Source organism: Urocitellus parryii, chromosome 4 (genome assembly GCF_045843805.1).
Source record: "Urocitellus parryii isolate mUroPar1 chromosome 4, mUroPar1.hap1, whole genome shotgun sequence".
Classification (NCBI taxonomy): Eukaryota; Metazoa; Chordata; class Mammalia; order Rodentia; family Sciuridae; genus Urocitellus; species Urocitellus parryii.
Genome location: NC_135534.1, coordinates 198751010 through 198770951, shown reverse-complemented (window position 1 = coordinate 198770951; position 19942 = coordinate 198751010). Strand labels below are relative to the sequence as shown.

At 48.1% G+C, this 19942-nt stretch overlaps 1 protein-coding gene across 3 annotated transcripts in view; it reads left to right on the top strand.

Moving 5' to 3' along the window:
- Positions 1-19942, top strand: part of Ttll11 (tubulin tyrosine ligase like 11) — a 238071-nt gene that overhangs the window by 167747 nt on the left and 50382 nt on the right. For 2 of the 3 annotated variants that reach the window (XM_026410378.2, XM_026410377.2), the window contains exon 7: positions 18091-18330. In XM_026410378.2, the coding sequence (XP_026266163.2) occupies positions 18091-18330 (240 nt within the window). Of the gene's footprint in view, positions 1-481; positions 581-18090; positions 18331-19942 lie in introns of all 3 variants that reach the window. The other variant, XM_077797090.1, reaches the window with a different exon arrangement.

The window sequence follows — 19942 nt, the reverse complement described above, 5'->3', positions numbered from 1 at the left end:
CATGAAGTCTTCCATCTTAAGGTTTTAGGGATCCAACCTCCTGGGGTTTGTTTTATTTTTTTAAGGTTTTGTGGCTGTCTCACCCCTCATTACATCCCATCCTATATAACTTCCCTTTTAGGAACCTCTCTGCTTTATTCCATAAGCTCCTTGCGATCAGGACACTGTCTTATATCTTTTATATCCCTCGTGCCCAGTGCTTGTCATACAGTGTCACCTGTTGATCTGATTGGTGCCAATGTAAAGATGTTTAGTTCCTATGGCTTGTTCAAACATTGGACAAGACTCTGAGTCCTCTCTGCGCTCCCACAGGGGTGGTTCATTGTGCCCCAGCCCTTCCTAGATTTTGCAGGTCAGCCACAGGCAGTCAGTCTTCCAGCCGCCCTTCTGTAGAACTTAACTTGTATCTGTCTTGTACAAAACAGTTTGCAAAAAACAAACAAACAAAAAAACAACGGTTCATTATGCTTTCTGATTTCAGCTTTCCAGATATCTATATGGACAGAAAATACAGATTCTCACCAGATTCTGACAGAATATCTTCACTGAAGCTTAAGCTTTCGAGGCTTCCCATAGTCAGGTACTGGCCAGTACTGGAGTAGATGTAGCTGGGATAACCTTCCTCTCCTTTATGCATGGCTCAGCAGGGTGCAGGCCAGCAGGCCTAAGCAGAGGCACAGGGCAGCAGAAGTAGAGATGTAATCAAAACCTCTCCAGTTCATCCTTGCTGAACGGGAAGGAACATGGCACAGTGGGTAAAGGATGTGTCTCAACAGAAGGGCCTGACCTGAGACCCTGTCCAGCCATTCACCTGCTGTGTAACTTCACCCTCTCTGAGCCTCAGGTTCCTTATCTGTGAAATGGAGATAATAATGCCCAACTCCTAGGATCATTGTGAGAGTTTCATACAGGTGTGACCACAACTATGTTAAATCTCACTTACTACATGCACACACACTAACTAGGAGAGACAGGAAATTCTAGAAATAAAATATCAATATGTTAATAATGGCTGTAACAATGTTTCCCTATGAACCAAATGGTGATTTTTGCTCCCCTTTCTGCCTTTTGGAACCTTTAAATATTTTTTTCATGAACACATATTGACTTTATAATTAGGAAAATAGAGAATAAGCTTTAGAGTGTAAAACAGGAAAAAAAGAAATAATATGCATTAAGAGGCAGGCTTAAGTTGGCACTCAGTAAATGGTAGCTATTTTTACTAATTAGTCATTATGCCTAATAATAATAATTAGGAGTAATGATTTCCTCTGGGACCAGAGGTTGTGAATTAGTCTGCTGGAAGTGGCTGATGACTCACAGCTCTCTTCCCAGTAGGAGCAAGTTCTGGGTCCCCTTCCAGCAAGGCCACCCCTCACTTGACTCCTTGGATCCCTCTACAGTTTCCCTGGGGTCCAGGCCCTGCATTGCTCCTGTACTGACTTCCGCACTCAGAGCAGCCCACAAAGCCCCCTGTGCCCACAGCCAAGGGGACCCCACTTTAGGGCAGGCAGAAATATTCGCTCCTCCTCCATGGGGCATGGCAGTGGCTGTAGCGAGGCATGGCCACCCCCGGGCTGATAGCAGACTATTCATTCAGGTGTCAGTGAGAACAGGAGAATTGAGGGTCACCTCTAGAAGGTGTCTCTCCATCTTCAACTATTTGTATGGTGATGCTAATGGTCAGGATTTAGCCCAAGGGAGTTTTAGACTAAACCCTGAAATCCTTTAGGGTCCAACAGGTTCAACCAGAGAGAACTGAAATTATGCATCAAGGAAAGACAAAGTGAAATTGCTAACTAGCTGTGTAACCTAAGCAAGTCAGTCAACCTCTCTGAACCTATGTCCTTAGGGATAAAATGAGGGATCAGGAAAGCTCATCCCCAAGGTCCCTGGATGTTCTCAATCCCATGACATGATGATTATAAATATAGTCAATTCTGGGAAGAGACTGGACTTGGATGTTTTTTGTAGGCAGTGGGCAGGCTGCCAAAAATGTGATGAATAAGACAGGAAAGGACAGGAAGTCTCTTTATTGCTGATGCTGACGGGCGTGGCCCCCAGAGTTGACTGATGACAGAAGGACTTCAGTCGATGGGTTTAGAACAAAGGAAACATCTCCTCCGCCATCCCTCCATTGCACCTGAGTGCCAACACAGACCACTAGGTGTTGTGCCTGCGCTGAGCCGGGCACGGTGGCAGGGGTTACACATGCTGTGTGTTATCTCTAGTCTTCCTGCCACCCTGCAGGAGCAGCATTGCCATTGTTTTAAGGTAAAGCAGGTGAGACTCATAAAGTTCACTCATTTTTCCATAGAAATTTTCTGTGCATGTACAGTATGTTCAGTGCAGGCACCGAGGAGCTGAGATCCAGCAAGATCATCCTGCCCCGGTGGAGATGACAGCCAAGAAATGTCTAGAAAGGGGCATTTATAATATAGTGTGTGAAAAAAAAAACTCAAAAAGGGGCAAAAACAGGGTATCATGGGAGTCTAGCAAAGGAAGCCCCCCAAACCAGCAGAAGGGAGGAGCATAGTGGGAGGAGTGGTATCCAGGCAGAGGCACAGCATGTGCAGAGGCCCAGGGGTAGTGAACTTGGCAATCCGAATAATCTGGTTGGAGCCTAAATGGGAATGTGGTAGAAGGTGAGGCTGGAGAAGGACCCAGAACCAGAGCAAGGGAAGGCCCAGCCAGGCCAGAGCTGAGGCTTTGTCCTACAGGCAGAGGAGCCAGTCATCGGTGCGCACATGAGCTCAACCCATATTTATTGAGTGCTCACTGTGTGCTAGGACTGGGGACCCCCAGGGAACACTTGTAAAATCCCTGCCTTGGGGAACTGACATTAGGGAGGGCATTGGAGGGTGAGAGGGCAGAAGATGGACATAAACAAAACAAACGCATAAAATCTATACAGCCGCCCTATTCCCAGGGTCTGCATCCACAGACCACAGAACAAGCCACAGAACAAAACTACAGGGGGCAGGGTGCACATCTGTACTGCACGTGCACATACTGGTTTTCTTGTCATTACTTCCTAACCTATCTGTATAGCAGCTATTTAGGTAGCGTTTGCATAAGTATTAGAGATGACTTAAAGAACACGGGAGGATTGTGCAGGTTGTATGCAAACATCATGCTGCTTTATGTAAGGGACTTGAGCTTCCAAGGACTTTGGCACCCATGGGGGGTCCTGGAACCAGTCCCTCACAGGTCCAGAGGGATGACTTTGCTATGATACATGGTAATGAGTGCTGCAGAGAAAGCCGGAACAAGGAGTAGCCTCTGGAATTCGGGAGAGTGTGGTTTGCCACCATTGACAGAATGCTCAGGGGTAGCCTGACTGAGAACAGGACATCTGGACAAATACTTGAAAGAAATGAGGGAATGTGCCAGGGATAGGGGAGGCTGAGAGTGACAAGGTCAGATCTGCTCTTGGGTTGTGACATGCATGACGAGTTGGAAGGGGACACTGAAAGCCATGAGACTTGCAAAGGCTTTTGAGATGCAGTGAGGTGACAGGTGATGGCAGAGACCCAGGTGAACTAGGTAACAGGAGGAACAGAACTTGGAGACTCAGTCCCTGTGAGAGGAGAGAGAATGATCTCTTCTCTCTGGTTTCTGACCCAGACACTGCAGGAGGCAAGGGAGATGGGGGCGTTGGCAAGTCCCTCCTTGGAATCAGAGGACAAGGCTGGAGGCTTAGGTTTTATGCTAAGTGGAGTGAGTCAGACACTGAAGACCAAACTCTGACTCCACCTGGGCGTCTGGAGCAGCCAGGCCTGAGGGACAGAAGGGAGGATGATGGCTACAGGAACTGATGAAGGAACAGGGGTTAGTGTTAACAGGGGGAGGGGTTCCATATGGGAAGATGGAAAAGTTCTGGGGCTGGTTGATGGTGATGGCCACACGACCACAAATGAATTCCACTCTTCAAAAAGGTGAAATGATTGATTTTATGTTGTGCATGGTTTATCAGTTTTATTTTTACCTTGTGTTATTCTGTTTATTTTTTGTGGGTCTGGGATCAAACCCGTGGCCTCATGGCTGCTAGACAAGTGCTCAACCACTGAGTTACATCCTCAGCCCCTGGATTATCAAAATTTTTTTGAAATTTCTAAGCAAGTGACCCAAGTCGGCCAGATGGCAAGTCCAGCCAGGCTCCAGAGCTCTCCCTGTGTTTTGCCCCTTCTTCTGGGCCCTCTCTGTCTCTACCTGGCTTTGGATCACCTAGGAAACTTACTAGGCCTATTTGCTTCACTGCGAAACCTCACAGGGCTGGACAGGAGGCAAAGCATCCCTGGCCCTCCAATGCCTGGCACGAAGCAAACCCTTGAGACATGTTAGTTCTTTCTCCTCTTCTCACGCCAGAACAAGCGGCTCAGGCAAAGCACTTCCGACCCGAGGTGAAACCGAGGCTGCAGCACCTTTGAACTATGTGAGCTTGGGCAAGCCCCTTCAGGCCTGTGCCTCAGTTTCCACCTACAAAGAAGGGCTGGTAAAGCCTGCCTGGTGGGGTTGAGGACCAAAATTGACAGAACCAATGTGCCAGGGCCCTAGGGCGGGGCCTGCATGCCACAGCGCCGGTAAATATCTGCTATTGTTTTGTGGACACAGGGTCTCGGTTATGCAAGGAGAAAATTAACACAGTGACAGGATATCCTCATCTACTTCCTTCTCTACTCCCACTCCATTTTACAGGCAGAAACAGCACTTGCTGGTAGGTAAGCTGTTCGCAGAACCCTGAAATTAGACCCCTGTGCTGGCTTCAGTAACATGTCCATGTCTGACTTATTTTACAAAAGAGACTGATTCACTCAGGTCCACGTGATGTTTACTGAGCCACTGTCCTGGGCCAAGCCTGTGCTGCTGCCAGGGGTCAGAGATAAATCTAACCAGGCTCTCTCTGTAAAGAGCTGCTGTTGGCCTAGAATCAAACACCTCAAGATGTTTTCTCAACACACAGAAGTTGGGAATCCTGGGGTCTTCCTAAGTCCTAAAACTCAACTAGGACCCCTTGGACAAATCCCATCCCATCTCCAGAGCTCAGTTCTTGTCCACATATGAAATGAAGCCCTTGAACTTGCCAGTCTTTATAACCTGAAGCTGTTTTCTTTTTAAATGTGTGGATCCTCTGGTCCCATTGGTCTGTTTCTGGGAGCAGGTGTGGAGCATGGGAGAACTGGGACCATAGATGGACCATAGACGCAGCCTGATGTACCCTGCAGATTTGGCCTCCAGAACTTCTCTATCAGCCAAGATGGGCTAGACCCCGTGGTCCACGGGGCTCTAGTGACAGACTGCTAGAGACGGTGAGGGTTCTGGGGCTAGGCACAGTCCAGAATGCGAAGAATTCCAGGGGGGACTGAGGCAAGGGCTACAGGCCAGTGACCCCCTGGATGACACTCAGAATAAACGGCAGAGCCTCCCCAGCCAGGGCAGCTGTAGGCTAATGGGGAGCTAAGCTCCAGAAAGTATGACCCACTCAGACCCCCACTGCAGGGCCAGGGCTTCCTGGTGCCCCTGAGCAGCTCAGGCCTGAGTCCCAAGGAGCAGGGCAGATAGCTGCACGGGAGCAGAGAGTGCCCTGTGAACGCAGACAGACCTGGGCTCCGTGTGGATGCCCAAGGGGCAGGAACCTTCAGCGTATTTTCTTCAGGAGCTTCCTGATTCACTGGTGTCCCCTCCCCCCCAGGACAGTGAGAGTACTAGAAGGAAAGTGTCCCAGCTCTCTCCTCTGTTGGATCTGCCTTCTGGCTCTCTCTCTCTATCTCATGCCAAGGCACGGTCTGCTCATCTCACATGGGACAGTTCACTCGTGCTTTCTTATCTCAGACCGGAATTGAGTCAAATCCAGCACAAAGCTGTGTTTGGATCCTGGGGATCATTGGTATGTGCGCTAGCATAGCGTTTCCTAGTCAAATACTCAGTAGCCAACCAAAGTCGATTAACGCGGGGCAGAGAAATAGCAGGTTATCATTCAACCATGGCTGCCATCCATATGCATGAAGCCTGGGGACCTGACTTCCTTACAGAATTAAGCATAACCTTTAGAGGGACCCATTTCAGAGAAAGCGCTACCCCTACCCCCAGCCACCCCCGATGGCTCCCTGTAAGCTAGGGGGACTGTCACCTCAGGTCTGCAGCCACAAAGGAAACTGCTTGGGCCTCCCACCTGCGATATGTGCTCTGGAAGAGTTTGATGGGCTTCCGCCACTTCAGAAATTGGTCCCATTTAGAAATGCCTGGCTTCTGTGAGCGTGTGGCGGCTGCGTACAGGAGAAGCTCACTGTCATCTCCAGAGCTTGCCTGAGACAACAGGCTTGTTCCTGAAACAGATGTTTTGTGAAACCCCCCTGTGACGGGCTCATCATCTCGGGGCTGGAGATGGGCCAGCGTTTAGTGGCCAGCCTCGCAAGGCCTCAAACGTCTCTGCTGGCCGCCCGCTCGTCCCTGCGTCTGGGCTCAGAGGAGATACTCCCTGTGGCTCCTCCTTCTGGCACGCCAGTTCTGAAGTTAAACAGTCTGAGAGTTAAACAAGTCTGAGAGTACAGGCAGAGGCAGTCGGCCAGGTGTGCCCCAGGGAGAAACTTCAAGGAATCAACTCAGAATCTTTTAGTTCTGTCCAACTCTCTTTCTTTGAGGGCTTCCTGTCTACCCGGCTCTATCTAATGGCTTTCCCTTATGCTGTCTCAGAGCAAGGCCCAGAGGTTACCCATTTCAAAGATGAGGAAACTGAGACCTTGTATTAATCTCCTAAGGCTGCCATAACAAGTCATCAGGCATTTCTGTGAAAGCCATAGAAATGTATTTTCTCACAGTTCTGGAGGCCAGAGTCTGAAATCAAGATCAGGGCAGGGCCACACTCCCTCTGATCCTGTTGGGGAGAATCCTTCCTCCAGCTTTTGGTGGCTCCAGTTTGTTCCTTGGCTTATGGCAGCATCAGTCAACCCGTCTCTGTCTTCAGATGGCCCTTTTCTCTGTATGTCGACGTCAGATCTCCCTCTGGCTTTCTCTTCTATGAGGACACCTGTCACTGGATTTAGGGCCCTCTCTAAATCCGGGATGATCTCAAGATTCTTAACTTGATTACATCCACCAAGACCCTTTTCAGATAAGGTCACACTCACAGGTCTGGGGATTAACGCTGGCGTGGGCGGGGGCACTACTCAGCCCACTCCTAGCTGTTATCTAGTTGTTTCTCCAAGGTCACGCAGAGAGAAGGGTCTCAGGGGGTGAGGGATTCAGGCTGGCTGGCTCTGAGCTAACACTTCCCGGGAACTCTCCGTCCAGCCACTGTCTCATCAGACACCGTGAGGCGGACCTGCTGTCGCTGTGCCGAGATACAAACAAGATGCAAGGGCCCCTGCTTTCAGCAAACTCAGGACTGGGTGGGAAGGAGCTCTGCGTCCTGGCTGGGAGCTCCTGCTCTCCAGACAGACCAGTCCGGACTCACAATCTGTCTTTGCCATTTCTAAGCTGGATGACCTTGGATAGAGCATGTCACCCCTCTTAGGTCTCATAAGGAAAGTGTCTTGTATGGAAGATGGGAATCACACTAGGAATAGTGATAACCTCGGGGGGGGGGGGCTGTCAGTATCCAGAGAGAGAATGCGCCAAGGAGGCAGGCGTTGCCATCAGCAGGCGCCCAGGCCCCATGTCCTCACAGCCACTTGCTGGCCACTTCCCACTTGCTCAGACTCCCCAGAACACTTGAATCCGAGCCTCTGAGTAGAAGAGGAACCGTGGAGGCTTCTGAGCAATCTCCAGAAACCAGAGTGAAGAAGGGGAAGAAGCCAGAGCTGACTTCAGGGTTTTGAGCTTGGCTGGCTAGAAGGATGACGTTGCCAAGAACAACATGGAAACAGCGAGAAGCAGGTTCCAGGGGACAAATTGTGTTCAACTTGGAATGTTGAGCTCACTGAGATGCAAGTGGGACATCTGGATGAATTTGTCTGGCAGGTGTTGGACTTAGAAGGTGACTTTTAAAAGCTACAGAGAGCTGAAGAGTGAAGGAAAGATGAGAACCTGTTGGAGAAAATTCCAGTGCTGTCCCAGGTGAAGGCCTTTGGGGACAGAGAGCACACTTGAAAATAACCCAAGTCAGCTTTCCATATTTATTGACTCCTCTCAGAGCACTCAAATTCTTTGCCTGCAAAATGGGAACACTGCCTTTTGCTTCTGCAGCTGCTGTTGGGAGGGCGACAGATGAGGGGTGGGAGGTTGCTCTGCAGTGTTCGCAGAGCCACAGCCAGTGGCGGGGATCCCATCAGCCAGGTCTCCCCAGATGCCAGGCACCCCTGGAGAGGCACAGTGGACCTCACCGGACTCTGAGTGTCATGGATGAGGAAGTAACTGCTCCTTCTCTGGGTTGGAGCTGGCCTTCACCATGGGCTGTGAATCTGTTCATCATCACCTGAACAATAAAAATGAATTCCTGCATCCCGCGCGGAGAGTCCTTTCGCCAGTGGTGGTGGTGGTGTTTTGTAAACACAGGTGAGATGCTCCTCTCGGGAACCTGTGGAGCACCTGGCTGCCTCGTCCTGCGCTGCCACCTCCCACCGCCACGCCTTGCCCTCCCACACAGGCAGGCCGTGTGTCTGGCAGGATGGGGTAGGTCACTAGGCATTGCCATGACAACCAAGCAAGATGCAGCTCTGACTTGGCTCCTGCTTATTAGGAGGGAAATGGAGGGGTGGGCTCTGCTCCTTTCTCCTGTGGGGGGCAAGGTCCACCAGTCCCATTGGCATGGAAATCTGGACCAGGTAATTTGGTCAAATGTGGGTGTGAATTTATTTGACCCCTTGCTTATTCGAACGGATGCTAGGGAAGTTACTGTGGGGGAAAAAGGAATCAAGGTCCAGCAGATCTGGCCACTGTCACGCTGCTCCTTAAGGTGTCCCTCGGGAAGGGAGTGGTGAGGGCATCAGCCTCTTGCCCGGGTCTGTGTGTCTCCTCCTCTGTGAGACTGTAAAGAGCCAGTGCTGCATCTGGCTTCCTTTTAGTGCTTGCCAAAACCCTGTGGGTTGGACATCGGCACCACTTTGCCAATGAGGAAACTGATGCCCAGAGAGGTTAAGTACCTCCCCAAGGTCACTCAGATGGTAACTGACAGTATGAAAACCAAAACCCAGGCCTGCTTGATTCGTAATCCCTCTAACCCTTGCTGCTCTGCGGCCCTGCCTTGACCTTGTACTTGAACTCGAGAAATCCAGAGCCACCAGGGAGACATCATCTAAAAACATACCACAGTAACTCAACATTTAGTACTTCGGTGAGAAACACCACTGCACGCAGCTGGGATACCTGCTCGGGGACTTGTGCAGTGACAAGAGAAATTAAATACTGTAATGGATTTTGACAACAACTGTATGTTAGGGGAATTCAAATGACATAAAGGAAAAAGTTAGACTTTCTCCGCGGACCTGGTTGCTAATGTGCATGCCTAATATATCAGCTAATATATATTTTTTTAAACTAGTTTTTTTAGGACCTAAGTTCTTTGAGGAAAAAAAAAAAATTCATGGGCTGTAGGGGACAGTGAATTCTTCCTGGAGGTAGTGGGCTACAGCTGCCCCTGATGTCAGAGTGGACCCTCAATGAATGTGTCCACTGAGCAGTGACAGCTACCCTTTCTTTCACGGGTACTATGTTTTAGCCAGGAGGCTGACCCCTTGTTTATATCATCATGTGATTGTCTATCTCCATTTCACAGAAGGGAAACTGAGGCTGAGCAATAAGGCTTCCGCCAAGGCCATACAGTTAATAAGGGATGGATCCGGGGTGACTATTATTCTTGTTCCCATGAATTATTATCACATAGAACATTGGGTACGTAGCCTACAAAAGAGAATTAGGATTACTATAAAAAAAAAATGAACTGGGTTTAGATGAAATTGGATGCCAAGAAGAAATTACAATCTAGGCCGAGGATAACTTCTGCCCACGGCTCCCCGCCCCCATCGCCTGCACCGACGCAGCCCTATACTTTGGTGCAGAACTGTGTTTAAACACTGAAATGTTTTGTGTTGCAGACATGTGCTGAGTGTGTAATTAAAAGGATCCCTTCATTAGCAGAGCTTTACAAAGAGAGCTCAAGTTGGCCTTTTCTGCTAATTTTGGAGGTGGTAAAGCAGGCTAATACAACTGCTGATTACAATTGTCACGGAGCCTCTTGCTGTTGCCACTAGGAAAATCTTTGTTCTCCCAGAGTAGAAACAGGCTCTTCCCAGCCACTGAGAGAGAAAAAGAAGAAGAAAGGTCCTATCTTGTCGAGCAGAAGTGAAGGGACGTGTGGCAGTGTAGGGGTTAAAGAGGTGGCCTCTGGAAACAGGGCACCTGATCCAAACCCAGCCTCCTGGTGGAGTTGCCTTCTCTGAGCTTGAGTTTTCCCAGATGTAAATGACTGTAAATGAATAATGGCGTCTCATTCTTTGGACTGTTGTGAGAGCTCGTAAAAACGATGACTCTTTTTCCTTGTCAGATATATTGACAAGGAAGCTGTGTTGAGGCTCCGGGTAGAGTCTTAAATCGAGCAATAGTGGTGCCTGCCCTTCTGGAACTTTCTATCTAATGAAAGAAACAGGCATTTCACAGACAGTTACACAAACAGCCATTTACGGACAAGTGTGATAACTACTATGAAGAAAATAATGTTTCCTGCGGGCTTTGCATGGTGCAAGACATGGATCAAGTTCTTAGTTTCTTGACGATGATGATGGAGATGAAGATGCACAAGAGTGGGGGGCTGTACACAAAGGGGCCCTTGATTCTGCTCCAAAAAAGATAGGAAGCTCTTGGAAAAGGTGACACGAACTCCCAAGAGATTTGAAGGATGCGCGCTTTTCCTGTGGCATATTCCGGAAAGCGTGTTCACGGCAGGAGGGAGCGTGTGGAACACAGAGGAGGAGGCAGGTGGCCACCACAGCACGCCACACCGAGAGGCTGGAACCTCCTCCACTGTGCCCAGCAACAGGAGCAAGACGGCTCGTGGTTTGAAGAACCATTCTCTGTGTTCCAGTGAAAAACGAGACAGCAAGTAGCAGAGCTGGGATTCCAACCATGCCTTGACTCACCACTCCCGAGCCCGAGCACTGACCCACCTGGAGCTCCTGGATGGCAGTTGGGAGAAGCCACCCAGCAGGGTCCCTCCCTGGCCAGCAGGCACAGAATGTTCCTTGCTCTGCGCCACAGTGAGCAAAAGGGACAGCAGGAAAGGCACTTGCTGTGTGCTAAGACGCTGGGCAGAGAGCGCCCTGTCGGAAAGAAGCGTCCTGGGAGGTCTTTGAAAATGAGCTGTCAGTTCCTTCATCCGTAAAATGAGAGGGCTGGGCCCCATGATCCCTCGAGGCCCCTCCCGCTCTGAAATGGCACTACTTCTGGGTCTGTGGGAGCTGGGGCATTAGAATACGTCCTCGCGTTTGTCCTTTCACTACTTCATTGTCTGGCCTCACGGTAAGATGCTCACATAGCAACCCCAAGCCCGTGTCCTGAAATCCCTCTCTGCGCAAGGACAGAGGCCTGCTTGGCTGCTGTTGCCATGGGGTCCTTGGCTAATTTGCATTCCACAAACATTCCGTGTCAGCGATTGATGTGAACCCCTCACTGTAAAGTAACAGATTGATTTTGTTTGGCAAACAAAACAGAGCAGCCCATCCAGATGAGCACTGGACCCTCCCAGGAAGCCACAGTGAGGTCACTTACAAGCCCCCCTTGCCGGTGGAGCTTGGTACTCTATCAAAAGGCTGTATTTTTGATCCTAAAAATGCTACCACTTTGTGTTGGGCATGGTCTACAAGAGAACCCCTCCTTTCTCCCTCCCAGCTTGGTACCACCCCACAAGAGTCAGAGACTTCTCTCCATGACTGTGAGGAAGGAGAAAATGAGTTCAGAGAAGTTGTAATTATGCAACTTGGGAGGCACAGTTGCAAGTTGAGGTAATAAAGTGGAAAGCACCAAGACTTTGAACTCAAACGGATCTGGGTTCCAATTTAAAAGCTGAGTGACCTTTGGAAAGTAGGTTAACCTCTCCGAAATAATTTTTCTCATCAGTAAAATGGGGTCATTTGCCCAGGTTGAATATTCCTTATGCAAAATACTTGAAAACCAGACACGTTTTTGGGTTTCAAATTCTTTTTCAGATTTTGGAATATTTGCATATGCTTAATGAGATACTTGGGGATGGGACCTGATTCTAAACACAAAATCCATTTATGTTCCACGTACATCTTACACACATAGCCTGAAGGAAATTTTATACGATAATTTAAGAAGTTTTGTGCGTGAAATAGTTGCAAGGTTTGGAGTTTTCCACTTGTAGCATTATATCCGTGCACAAAAAGTTGTGGATTTTGGAACACTTCTTCTCATTTTGGATTTTTAGATTAGCAGTGCTCAACCTATAATACCTCATTTGGCCAAGAACAAAATGAGATGTTACAAGTAACCTAGCTAACTCTCAAGGTACTCAGTGCCTGGGCTCCCTGTGTGAGGAATCCGCATCATGCAGTGGTTAGACACAAGGACCCTGGAGCCGACCTGCCTGGGTTTCTATCCTAGATCCACAACGTGTGGGTCTGTCTCCTTGGGCGTTGGTTTCCTCATCTATAGAATGGAAATGCTACTAACCCCTCCTCCTCAGGGCTGTATTAGGATGCCACTTTAGCTGCAGTACTGGCACACACTGAAGTGCCAGCCAACCTGCCCCCATTGGGCTATGTTGCCATTGTCATTACTCTGGGCTAAGAAAAGTGGTCTAGTGAGGCCAGATGAGCGTCCGGGGCAGGCAGGGCGACTGCGCGAAGAACCGGTGGGAACACACCCAGCATCGTCTGGGGCTTTAAGGGATGTGACTGTCAGACGACGGTTCCTCTCAAGTCCTTCTCTCCCTGCTTTGGTAACTCCGGACTCTTGTTTCATAGTCTGTCACCTTTTCCTTAAATTGCAAAGCATCACCCATCAAGCAAATGGAGCCTCTGTCGCGGCAGAGATTTATCAAGTGACAGAGCTTGGCTACATGGTACTTTCGTTTATTTTTAGTGACTTCATCCTCCAACTCTTTAAATTAGCTGCAGGCCTAATTTAAGGGACTTCTTTGGCGCATGGTTAGCATTTTCTTTCAGGAATGCCAACAAGAAACATGCACGTTCGAAATCGATGTGACAGAAGGACACATCTTGGCCACATAGCAGGGGAAGGGGCCTGCTTACCTTTCTCTGCCACGAGGCACCACTGCCCACCAGGCTGTCCTGCCCAGCCACAGAATTGCCAGGAGCACAATCCAGGGTGTTCTCTGCTTTTTCATCCCTGCATTCCAGCCCAGGCTGCCAAATCTGTATATGAAGTGTCTCCCGCGTCAGCTCCCTGGCTCTACGCCAGCGCAGGTGCCCTAGTTCAGGTGTCTTCTCCTTTCACCTAGACCAGCGGTTCTTCGACTCCAGCCCGTGGCAGATCTACACGCAGGGCTTGCTGGAATAGGTTGCCCCGCCCACTACCAGGTGCTAAGTCAGTAGGTCTGGGCTGATTCCCACTAGTGACATGTCCAACAGTGTCTCAGGAGGAGCTGATTCAGTTGGTCCAGCAACCACACCTTCTGAATGGTTGATCTAGACCAGCTCCAAATGGCCCACTCTCCCACTCTCCTCTGGCATCTTCCCCACAGTTCAGATCTTGCCACTCCTCGAAATCTACCACATTCTCATCCCAGCACCGCCAAGCCAAGCTGCATTTCCCTGAAAGACGAGACTGAGAGCTGGCTGCCTGGTCGTGGCTCTACCAAGTCGTCTCTGAGTAGGTGCTCGTCCCCCCGTGCCTGGTCCCATGCTTCTGGATGGTAGGACTCTGTCCACTTCACCCGGAGACCCTGGGGATGTGGGAGTGCTTGGGAATATTTTCATGCCTAGGTAAATGACTGATGGCACGGAGATGGACATTATTTCTGTTAAGAGAGAATTCAAGCAAACCCTCTGAAGCTAGAATTTGACCTCACCATATCCGTATCTACCTCCTGACTTTGTTAATTTCTGGGAAAGCATACGGTTCATACATAAGAAAGATTTGGTTTGATTTAAATCAAATAGTATAAGCATGATATGGTAAACTGATAGAGGGGCCTAAGAGGGGCATGGAGTCAGACAGTCCCAACCACAAATCCTGAGCCCGTGACTGGTCGTGTGAGTTTGGGCAGGTATTTACCCTTGTTTGGCCTCGGATTCCTAATCTGCAAAATGGGAATCATTTCCACCTATCTCATAGGACCATCATGAGAAGCCAATTAGCATAGAGGTAAACGGCTCGGCACAATATGTGTGACATAGAGTAGGTCCCAATAAATGGTGGCAATTTTTAACAGTAAGCTTTCCAGGCAAAATAGAGATAGGTGGTTTTTCACAAGAGTTTTAATGAAAAAAAAAGAATTCCATTTTACTTGAAAAATGATAACAGATAAAACATCCCAGGATTCTTTCCCCTATTTTAATGATTCAAGGATATACCAAATTCAATTTTTTAAAAAACGATCCCAAAGGACCAGTAAGCTTGATTTATATTTTCTTTACCAGTCACTTTTATTTCATAAGCCCGACATTTCCATTAAAATGCTATTAAGTAAAAACAGGATTTTCAGTATTTGTGATGGCTTGGATCTCAATGTGATAATTGCAATTATCTCCAGCAAAGAGACCATTTCTCATTGTTTTATTTCCTCTTATATATCAGCTATGTCTTTAGTGCATTCTTCCAGTTGAATAAAAACACTTCCCTGTGAATTGTGGTTTGGAATCCAGGAGCGTGACATCTGTGGCCATCTTTTTGTCCTGGGGTTATTAGTTGAGATTCAGGAAGGGTGGGGACTGGTAGCCCTCAGTAGACGCAGAAACCCTTGAAAGAAATGTGAAATGCCACAGGGTAGAAGAGGAAACAAACTCGTTCTGTACAGCTCTAGGGCAGGATGGGACACAGGTGGACTCCTGAGGGGACGTCCTCTGGCATGCTGTCAGAAAAACCTGTTCAGCATGGAGGTGGGGGTCCCCATCATCAGGGCAGCCCATGCTAGGTCACCACCCCGGACCATGTGCTACGGGTGGTCCCTGTCTACCTGGGTTTAAAGTTCTTCTCTAAAATGACATCATTGTGAAAATGTCCTGGAACTGGATCGTGATGGTGGTTACCCGATACTGTAAATCTACTAAACACCACTGAATTGGACACTTCGAAGTGGCTAAAACAGTGGATATTGTGTTGTCTATGTTTTACACAACAAAATGATATCACTGGCCAGAGTGATCTCCAAAGCTAATGTAGCTGTGACATGTGATGCTTCGGAAAGAGCATATTACTCATGGGACAGATGGCTAGACTGTATTTAATCAAACGACAGTCCATGTGAGCGGTAACTGAGCACAAATGGTTAATTACATTTTGGTCCAGGCTGAATACAAAATACTGCATGTTCAGGAGAAATATGCTCATGAAAACATGTTCATGCCATGGGAAGGTGCTTGTAATGTGCAAAAAGGATTTAACTTACACATAATGTTATCCCATCTATAAATATAGATAAGATATCAAAATATTGATAGTGTTAATCTCTGAGTTGTGGGATTAGAAATGATTTTGATTCCTTTATGCATTTCTCAACATGTCTACAAAAAGCATGAATTACTTTTACAATCTAAAAAGTAAAGCTCTTTAACATCGAAAATAAAAAACATCATTTAAGGTTTTGTAACCTGCAACATAAATCATGATGTGGCTTAAAACAAAGGGGTGATAAAATAGAAGGTGTGTTGGATTGGAGGAACTGATTTATAATCCTGGTTCAGACAGCTCCAAGAGGTGCTGCCCCTTTCTGAGCCTCAGTTTCCCCATCTGGAGCAGGAGTACAACCACAGTTGCAGGAAGACAAACGAGATCACAAATTCAGGACAGTCTGCAACTGGGTCCTCTCATGGTTACATGGTGTATTCAAGCCGCACGTTTCCAAATCTTCCCTCAAACAAAAACTTCCCGTCACTGACTGCCACTGTCAGTGACTGCTTACCTGTCATTGACTGCCACTCACCTAGCAATTTAAGAGCTAATTTACAGTAAGAGTGTGATTTTTTTTTCTCATTTGTCTTCTGATAACCTTCGTGGAAAAAAAACACTTCATTTCATCCAAAAAGTAACCACCTGGCTTTTATTTACTGTCTGAAGTTCAAGGTGACGATGACAAAACCATTTTGCTGGAGGAAAATCTCTCTCTGGTGAGCGTGTTAGCCTCCCAGGGAATCAGCCTCCTCTGTGCAGTTTGTTTCCCCCAAACCCTCCACTCTGTTGGACTTTGAGGGGAGTTCCCTTCGTGCCACTCTGGCTCTGTCCTCTGACCACCTGGAAGCAACTGTGGACAGGACTTCTTGACTTTCTGTTCACACGAGGGAGATCTCTTTCCCAGAGGCTGGCTTCTCAGACCCGTATGAGGAGAGGACCAGCTGGGCTGGGCTGTCAAGCAAGGTTTCTCTTCTCATCTTCTTTCCCATTTAAAAGGGCTCATAGGTTATGAAGCTTCACAACTTTGATATTTTCTTTGGGGCTCACATTGCTGTTAAAAGCAAACTTCCCCCATTCAACAAATTCAATAAAACATTCCCCCAAGCACCCGATATGTGCCAGGTCTTACGGAAATAAGAATGAGTTGTGGCCCAGGCCTTCCGTCAGCTCACAGAATAGAGAGGCAGGCACGGAAATCAGTGCAGGGCAGGATGGAGGATCACCCAAGGGCTGGGAGCTGGGCGGGGAAGGATGGCATCAGCATGGTTAGGGAGACACTTTGGTGGATTTTTAAGGTGTGCCAGAGAAGTGCCAGGCAGCCAGAGCTGGGGAAAGCAGGTACAAAGGAACCAAGATGGCCCGACCTGGGGACTGATGGCATGCTTGCTTGGAAGTGGAGCGCTGGACATGAGGCCATTTCATAAAGAGAAGAAATGGTCTTGGCCAGGCCAATGGGCGGTGAGGCTGGAGGGGCAAGTTCAAGGAATAGTGTGCCTGGCCAGGAGGGAACTGGGAACAAGGAAGCCTGAGAAGACATCAGGAAGGGCTTTGAGCACTAGAATGAGGAACAGAGACTCAGGAATGCTGAAGAGAGTTAGCAGGGAAGGAGCCCTCCCAGGTGTGCTTCAAACACAGCAAGGCAGGCGCCCACATGGAGGTCAGTGTAAGGAATGGGAAGGGCTCGAGGTAGGGGTGGGAGGTGGGAGGTGACGAGGTGCCACCGTCCAGATGGGAGGTGGGAGGTGACGAGGTCTAGGCAGGGCAGAGCAAGAGTTGGCTTCAGGCCCACAGAGGTGGAACTGGCCACGGAGGCAGGGGAAGAGGAGGAGCTGCATCTATCTTGACTGTTCCCACTTGGGTGACTACAGATGGTGGTGACACTCGAGGAGATGTGGACGCAGAGTTGGGGTGAGAGGAAATGAAATGTGGATCTAGAGGTGAGAAGAGCATCCGGAGCTGCAGGTGGATGTTTGAGAGTTATTAGCTGCTAATTTTCTTGACTATGTGAATAATTCCAGAATAAAACATGCAGACTAAGGAATCATGACGCTATGATCGGTTTTTGTATGAGTTCCAAATAAGAAAACAGTTAAGCCAGAAAATGTGATTGTTCCTATTCCTAGAATTGGGTAACTCAGGCATCCTTGCAAATTGTTCATTGAACTGTGCCTATGGCTTCTTGCCAGCTCTCAATGAGATTTTTATATTTCTTAATTATTCAATTACCACCCATAAGTAGGAGTTTGAAATCAAACCCAGACTGCTCCGGAATGGAGCCTTCTCTTGAAGTATGAATACAGTAAAGGAGGTTTTCCATATTGGGAAACCAGGCTGGCAGAATGGAGGTGGTGTTAGGTCTCTGGTCCTGACTCTGCCCTGGGTTCAAACCCCAGTTCACACAAGCTAGGTGAGCCTGGGCAGGTCACTTCTCAGAGGTCAGTTTTCTGGTCTGCAAAATAAAAATAGTGATAATACTTGTTTCCTGAGATAATTGTAGGTCTAAAGCCAAGGCGAACTTGCAGGGAGAGAGCTGTATATTTATCATGAATTCCTTGTGTACTTCAGGTATCAGCAGCTCCAAAAAACAGTGGCCGGAAAGGAAGACTCTCTGGACAGTGACCTGGCCCCAGACTCCAGTCCTGAAGCCCACCTGCCCTCCATTTGCCTCAAGCAGGTGTTCCCCAAGTACGCAAAGCAGTTCAACTACCTGCGCCTGGTGGACAGGATGGCAAATTTGTTTATCCGGTTCCTGGGAATCAGGGGGACAATGAAGTTGGGACCAACCGGCTTTCGTACCTTCATAAGGTCAGTGAGATGAGCTTCCTCTTGGGCTTTGAGTAGGGTGGAGCCCAGTCTCACATCTGGCTGGTCAAATCTCTCCCACTGCTCCTGGGAGACTGTGGTGCTGGATCAGTACCCCACTTGAGGTTGGTTTGACCTACTGGCTAGCACTGAGCCTGGAACACAGTGACCTTTTATTTGTTGAATGAATTAACGAATGTTATGTGAAAGCATTCACAACCTTAGGTTCCTGGTTAAAAACAATTGTGTTCTGTTATATTAGCCTGGTTTTCATTACTTAAACAAAATGCCTGATGCTGGGTAACTTTATAAAGAAAAGAGGTTTATTTAGCTTGTTTTAGAGGTGAAAAGGCCAAGATCAGGTGATCCCATTGGTGTGATCTCTGGTGAGGGCCTAACGGCAGATGGTGTGGTGACAGGAGTCCACGCAGGAGAAAGAGATCACCTGCAGACAGGAAGCCAGAGAGCAATTCATAGGTCAGGTTCATTCTTATAACAACTCTGCCAAGAACAAATTCAGGATCCCACAAGAGCTACCTTTGATGACAGCCCCCAATGACCTAAGGACCTCCCATTAGGCCCCACTTCTTAAAGGTCCCTCCACCTCAACACCATCACCCAGAGGACCACACATCCCACACATGATCTCTTGGGGGGGGGGGGGGACACACCAAAACCATATTAATAATTGCCCCTTGGAGTCAGGCAGACCTTGTGCATCTTAATCTGGGGTTCTCCCCGGGGTGCACATCTGTGGGCTCAGTATTCACAAAGCCACAGCAGAGCAACAAAGCACAGCCTTCCAAAGTGTCAATTTCAGGAGGGAAAAGCTAAATAATTCAGCCAATAAATAATTTAATACATTTGTTCTAGTATAAAAATAACATGGTTATATTATAGAGCATAATACAAAATTTGCATAAATTTTAAAGATAAAACATATATGATAACAAAGAAGTATTCTTACTGCAGCCTGCCAAGTGAGAAATTGCCTCTCATTTCCCAAGATTACTCATGAATTGGCCTCTACCCCGTGGGGCACTTTGGGGCAATATAGAAGCACTTTGGCTGTGTAACCCTAGGGTGGGTTCCACCCTCCCTGAGCCTCCCAGGACTTTCTCCTGTATGTCCCGTAAAATGGGGATGAAGCTGCCTATGTCCTAAGATTGTGTGTGTGAGTGGGATTAGTTAAGGGTGCACAGAAACACGTAGTGTGTGGTCAGTGAGCAATAAGTATTGATTTCTTCCTACAATGTTCAAAGAATTCCATGAAAATTTATGTGAATTTATGTAAATTCACGCACACACACACGGGGTCCCGCACAGAGTCAGGTGCAAAGTAGGTTCCCACCATTAAGTGTGTGCCAAACATATAACCCTGGACCTGTCCAGTAGCCGGGCATTGGCTTCAACAAGAAATCGCTCATTGGCCACTAATTATAGCACATGCACCTCAAAAAAGGTCTCTGAGGACCCTCAGTGTAGCTGCCATTCTCTTGTCATTGGTTTAATATTTCCAGCTTGTACCTCAGAGTCACACTTTTCACAGTTTCTTCACTAAAGCAAAGAATTAGAAGCCTTGGGTCACAAACGATTTTTGCCAGAGCTTTTCTCC